The 6,863-nt window shown below is 40.6% G+C and overlaps 2 protein-coding genes across 3 annotated transcripts in view; one reads left to right on the top strand and one right to left on the bottom strand.

The window, feature by feature from the left end:
• Positions 1-6,863, bottom strand: part of LOC118740478 (calcium/calmodulin-dependent 3',5'-cyclic nucleotide phosphodiesterase 1) — a 737,853-nt gene that overhangs the window by 151,683 nt on the left and 579,307 nt on the right. The window lies entirely within an intron of this gene.
• On the top strand, positions 1,650-2,254 carry LOC118740484 (serine protease inhibitor Kazal-type 2-like). The gene has a single exon (XM_036472042.1). It carries the CDS (start codon positions 1,819-1,821, stop codon positions 2,065-2,067), a length of 249 nt encoding a protein of 82 aa, XP_036327935.1. The 5' UTR covers positions 1,650-1,818; the 3' UTR covers positions 2,068-2,254.

The following is a 6,863-nucleotide window of genomic DNA, read 5'->3' as shown; positions in this document are numbered from 1 at the left end:
TTTTTTTTCAACATGGTTGACAACCGAAAAAGGCTGATGGTCGATACAGTTGGCACAGTTGGTTTTTCTTGAAAACTGCTAAAAACGACAAGTTAAGTAAAATAAAAACAACTCATTACATCTTAATTTATCCACTTCCGATTCCATTTTGTTTGCCGAAAGTTAACAAAATTGTAAAAGCTTACATAAAATCATAAATTGAAATAAATCAGAAAAATTTTTGAGGTTATGCAAATAAGTCAGTTTTTTGCAAACAAATGATAAAAAGTCACTTTTTTAAATTGGGACATAGGTTCTCACTTAGATATAGTTTTTTTCCCCATTTAAAATTTTCCTTTAGTTATTCGAACTTTACAAAAACCATGCACTTGAAATTTACAAAATAAACCGGTTGCGCAAACAACGTATCAATAACGTTTTGAAAGTGTAACTTTGGTTTATTGCTGTATAACGGTGTTTTTTATTTTACAAAAACTAAGTGAAGTTTCTGTTATTTTGGAGTATTCTCTACAGAATGGCAACAAAAAATAATGTAAAACTGCCTTTACGAAATTGGACTTTCGCACAGCCAAATGTATCATTTGACCTAATGTGCACTGGTAAGAGCGCTAACTGCAGATTTTTTTAGTGTAAATGGTTCCTCAGTACCACTCTTATTCCGTCCCGATTGATCCAAAGGTCAGCTTACTTAAATACTTACCGCCCTAAATATTTATTTGATCCGCTTACGTAGCCGATATACAGTCCGACTCAAAAGTTAGTATACACGTTCTTCTAATATAGACGCCTCCAAACCATACCATTCTAAGTGGCCTTACACTTAGTCAGATTTAGCATGGTTTGGATTGGAAGCGTGGATATAATAATCACAATTATTTTAATTTAAATTAAATTTATTAATTTTTTTATGAAAATATAATTAATTCTATAACACACGCCACTATATGTTTTTTCGCTACAGCTAAAATCAAGCAAAAAATCCCCAAGCTTGATTAAGCCGTTTAAAAGGGGAAATATTTATATTCGCAATTCTATAACCACATGCATCGTAATGTATATATTGACCTGGTCTACGGAAAGGGGGCTTAGGTGTCAAAAAATCAATTTTCACTTTTTGGTTGATTCGGATGGAAGATGAGATGCTTTTTCACGTGGTTAAAAGCAGAAAATCCTAACTTGCTTAGAAGTGTACTAAAAATGTAGAGAAAGAAGAGTAAAAATAATATATAATAATATATAAAATAATAATATAATAATATAATAATATATAAAATAACTATAATAATATTCCGACCAACAACAACACTTACTGGACCAACAACAACACTTACTGGACGTCCGGCGCGGAGAACAATTAACGAGATAATGAGAAACTGATGAAACGAGTTGCTTACTTTTAACAGCTTTTTCACAGAAAACTAGTTTTCGCACGTAAGCTCCCCTTTCGTAGACCAGGTCACATATGTACATATGCATGCATATAATAATCCCCTTTTCTTAACACCAAAAAGTCCCCCTTTTGCGAAACTACGTTTTATTATTTACCAATTCTTACTTAGTAGTCAACACTATGCCCGTATTGGCGTATTTATGTTACATACATACTTAATTATGCGAGCGATAACGCCGCACAATACTCGCATAAAAACTTATCAGCGCAAGCCAAGGTAACTTAGTTGATTATCGAATGCACATACGTGAACTTCCACAAAGAGACGAGCGCGCGCTGGTTTAGACTGAATAAACACCGGACTTAAATAACTACAATTAAAATAAACAAAAGCGACAAATATAAACAAAACCTCAACTAGTTACAGCATGCAATTTCTACGTCTAATCTCGTTGTTGATGCTGGGCGTCATCCTTCTGGCCACGTCATCTTGCCTGACCACAGCAGCTGAACTCGACGACGAGGGCAGACCACTATGTCCCTGTCCACGCAACTTTGATCCCGTTTGCGCAGCCAATTTGGTCACCTATTCAAATCGTTGCGAATACGACTGTGTACGCCGGGATGTGGAACGTAGAGGACGTAGTCTCAATCTACTGCGTTCCGGAGCGTGCTAAGTATTAACGGTGCATTAAAATTTAATTCAAATTGATGTGAGAAATTTTTTTACATTTACATAATGATTACAATATATAGTTCGGCTTATTGAATGTATTTATACGTTTGCAAATGTATTTACAATTTTATCAAACAAACTATTGTGTGAATTTTTTATATAAACCATATATTTTGCTATGAATAAAAGGCGTTGTTTTATTTTAAAGATCTTTCTAGTTTCTGGTCAATTACTCACCATTGGCTACATTCATGGATATGTATATGAATATTTACAGGCATGTATTCTCAATTTATAGCAGGCAGGGTGTGTTATCAGTGAGCGTATCTACCATCGCGGCGATAATATTTTAATATACGAGCTTTATCAAGAAAACTGTTAGCAATAGCAATGCATGAATAAAATACATATAAAAACATTCTATATTCCCAGTAGGAAAAAGAATCGCGTCAGCCGACGGTCATTACACCTTCCCTGCCGAATTTCCACTACTTAATCAAAGTAATGGACGCCGTATGTAGTGTTGCCAGAGAAAAATTTCGTTTGGAGCTAAAACGGTCGAAAAAAAGAGCTAAAAAGAGCTAAATAATACTAATAGTAGCTAAAATGATGAGGTACATATTTTTATTAAGGTTGAGTATTTATTGACGTAAGGTTGTTTTTACATTTTCGGCAATTTTAATAAAAACAACGAATTTTATGAGTTTAAGTGCTTTTAAAACCAAAATAAGGTGCACATATTTCAAATTCGTTGCTATGGCATTTATAACTGTAAACTAAAAATTCTTTACAAACTGTTAAAGTCTGTAATTTCAGATATTTGAATTGATTAATTTTTTCCCAAACTTTTTCTGGAAAGTTTTACTTCCAGCTCTCTTTAAAGGTAAAATTTGTAAGGGAAAACAAAATCCGCGCTACCAGAAAAATGATTTTCCTTTAATTAATTTTTGAATTATTTAACCTAGATCCAAGAGTTTATGGTGGATACACTGCATCCGAAATTTTCCATTTTATCAACGCTTATGTTTTGGCTTATATATACTAAATACAACTTGAACATTCTGGAGCTAAAAAAGTGCTACATAAATTTGAAAAGAGCTAAAACTAAAACCCGATTTTCGGAGCTAAATAGAAAAATAAATAATATAAAAAAAAACTTTTTAATATACAACGCTTTTATAAATGGACTAAAAAGTAGAAAATAATATTTCTCAGTCCCATAGAATTTGTTTTGATAACTTTTGATTTTGAAATTTTAGCAAAAGTCGTTATAACCAATTTATGAGATTGAAAATGAAAAGCGTGGGGCGCATATAATAGCTACCTGAATTGATATGAAGGGTAATATATGTTCATATCAGGGTTCGTATTTGCACACACATGCGCAGCACATCCTAACATTTTACGCTCACACACGTGTGCTGTGCATATAAAAAATTAAAAACTTGCTCACATCACATGTGTGTGCTGTTTGGTAAAAAGCACGGGCACATGTGTGTACTTTATTTTTATTAATATAAAGCACACGCACATGTGTGTGCTTTGCGTAGAGAAACTTATACACTTCGATTTCTATCTCAAATCTTAAAATAATTTTTTAATATGTTTTCTGTCATAAAAAACAAACAACATCTCACTTTTTATTGAATTGTCTTTCAAAAAATAACGTTTAATAAACAAATTCTTTTAAAAATATATTATGTGCATGTGCATGGGCTGAAATTTGTACAAAAATCGGCTCACACACATGTGCTTTTATAGCTGCTACATACCACCAAGTATCCCACAAAATGAATACGAGAACATCCTAGACAGTTTGGTTCAAGAAGTCCGGACCACCACAATGAACGTTATAGCAGGGGACTTCAATGCATGGGCAGTGGAATGGGGTAGCGTCCACACAAACAGGCGAGGAGATGCACTACTAAAGGCGTTTTCGGTACTTGATGCGGTGCTTCTGAATTCGGGGAACAAAAATACCTTTGAGAAGAATGGTCGAGGCTCGGTGATTGACATTACTTTCGCTAGTAGTTCCTTGGTGCGCTCAACGAGCTGGAAGGTGTCGGACCTCTATACGCACAGTGACCATCTGGCAATCATGATGGAGCTAGGGAATTGTGCACAGAGCCGACAAAGGGCGATCACCAGGAAGGTGCAAACGAGGGGCTGGAAGGTAGAGACTCTGGATGAAGAGCTCTTCAGACTCGTGCTGGATGAGGAAATGGCCACTGAGGATAACACTGAGCTCCAGGCTGAAACACTGGTGAGGCACATCAGTAAAGCCTGCGACGGTGCTATGTGCAGGAGAAAACACGGCTCTCTCAGGCAGCCGGCGTACTGGTGGAACGAAAAAATCCAGGCCATAAGGGGTGAGTGTCATAAGGCGAGGCGGTTGTGTCAAAGGAACCGTGGCTCGATGGAACATGCCGTGCTGCGCGAAGCCTTCAAAAAGAAGCGAAGTGACCTTATAAAAGCCATCAAAAGCAGCAAAACCAGCTGCTTTAAGGAGCTCTGCGAAAAGGTGGACGAAAACCCATGGGGTGATGCCTACAAGGTGGTCATGAAGAAAATAAAAGGTGGTAAAGGCCAGGCACCAACCTGTCCCACCCTCCTAAAAAACGTCGTGCAAACTCTCTTCCCTGTGCAAACGCCAGGAGCTCGGCGACCGCAAGCGGAGAAACCGGAGGGAATGGAAGCACCAACGGTTACAGACGAGGAGGTGGTCCAAGCAGCAGAAAGATTTGGTAATGACAAAGCGCCAGGCCTAGACGGAATACCAAACAAGGCTCTGAAGGTTGCCATCAAGCACAACACGGGTCCGATTACCGAACTCTTTACGCGGTGTCTGCGAGAAGGCGTCTTCCCAAAAATCTGGAAGAAACAGCGGCTGGTCCTACTGCAGAAACCAAACAAGCCGGCAGGAGAACCAAGCGCATACCGACCTCTCTGTATGCTGGATACGCTTGGTAAGATACTGGAGCGATTAATTTGTGTACGGTTGGAGCAGCACCTAGAGGAGGAACTGCCGGGTCTCGCCGATAACCAGTATGGATTTCGAAGACAGAGGTCTACCATTGATGCAATTAAAAAGCTCACCGATGTCGCAGGCAAGGCAATAGAAGGAACAAGATGGCTATATGGCACGAAGGAATACTGCGCGGTGGTGACATTCGACGTAAAAAACGCCTTCAACTCGGCATCCTGGCCTCACATACTAAGTGCTCTGGAAAGAAAGAACACGCCGCCCTACTTGCTAAGGATGGTATCCAACTACCTATCTGACAGGCTTCTGCTGTATGATACCGACGAAGGCCCCAGGAAGTACTTGGTGACGGGTGGAGTACCACAGGGCTCCGTACTTGGGCCACTACTTTGGATTGTCCTCTATGATGGAATTCTGAGACTGCCGCTGCCAAGGGAGGTACAAATTATCGGATACGCCGATGATATAGCAATAACAGTAGTGGCCAAAGACCTCTACCAAGTTGAGAACATCTGCAACAGCACGGCGCAGCAAATAAAGAACTGGCTCGCTGCAACGAATCTCCAACTCGCAGGGCAAAAAACCGAAGCGGTGGTGATCACAAGCCGAAAAAAGATGGAGAGCGCTACGCTCAACATCGATGGACATAGCATCAAAACACAGCAGTCGCTGAAATACCTGGGTGTCATGATAGACTCGAGATTAAGCTACAAGGTGCACATTGATAAAGCTTGTGAAAAAGCGGCAAGAGTGACCACGGCTCTAACAAGACTAATGGCTAACATCGGCGGACCGAGCCAAAACAGACGAGCGCTTCTAGCAAAAGTGAGCCAGTCCATACTAATGTATGCAGCACCCATCTGGGGACCCGCGTTGCAGCGCAAGACTTACGCGAAGGCGGCAAAGTCGGTGTACCGACTAAATAGCATCAGGGTGACTAGCGCCTTCCGTACTGTGTCACACGAGGCGGTCGGAGTCTTAGCGGGCATCATGCCCCCAGAAATAATGGCCATGGAGCTAAAAAGAGTCTTCGATAAGTCCCGAAACTTAGGCAGGTGCCTGACAATCGAAGAGCGAAAACAAGAGAGGGATGCAAGTCTAAATGAATGGCAAAGACACTGGGATGTGACGACAAAAGGGAGGTGGACGCACAGGCTGATCAATAACATAAAAGCGTGGGTGGAGAGGAAACACGGAGAGACCGACTTCTACGTGACACAGTTGCTGACGGGGCACGGCTGCTTTCGAGAATACCTGTTCAAATATGGGCATGATGACGGGACAGAGTGCTCATTCTGCGGTAGCGGCGACGAAAACGTACTACACGTATTTTTCCATGCCGAAAATACGAGGCAGATCGAACAGACATAGAGCAGCTGATAAAGGAGAGCATGACGCCTGACAATATCGTGGGGCACATGATAAACTCAAAAGCGGTGTGGAGCAGAATTAAGGCGTGGTCCGCAATAGTCCTCCAGGAGCTAAGAGCGAAAGAACGACAGCGCAGTAGCGAAAAGAGAAGACTGAACGAGAGATAAGCCAGAAAGGCGTGTGTGGAGCCAATTGGCAAAGCTACGCCTTGCGACGTAATACCTAACGGCGGTCCCGCAAGGCGAAACACAAGGCTTCAGACGTCGGAGTTAAGGGTTTAGTACGTAGGCGCGCTGTCTCGCAAGTCCTGAATTATGTGATAACATAGTCTGGGCGTGGTCCCGAATGAGGTGCACCCTTAGCGGACAGGATGACGAATCGTGCATAACATCTTTGGAAGATTCCCCCTCCGTTGAAAAAAAAAAAAAAAAAAAAAAAAAAAA

The sequence above is a fragment of the Rhagoletis pomonella genome, unplaced genomic scaffold, assembly GCF_013731165.1.
Source record: "Rhagoletis pomonella isolate Grant_MI unplaced genomic scaffold, Rhpom_1.0 Rhpom_scaffold_00006, whole genome shotgun sequence".
Classification (NCBI taxonomy): Eukaryota; Metazoa; Arthropoda; class Insecta; order Diptera; family Tephritidae; genus Rhagoletis; species Rhagoletis pomonella.
Note: the sequence above shows the minus strand (reverse complement) of the source record. Positions and strands in the feature narration are given on the sequence as shown.

Coding starts and splice junctions, on each gene's coding strand:
- LOC118740484 (XM_036472042.1), top strand. CDS start 1,819: ATGCAATTTCTACGTCTAATCTCGTTGTTGATGCTGGGCGTCATCCTT.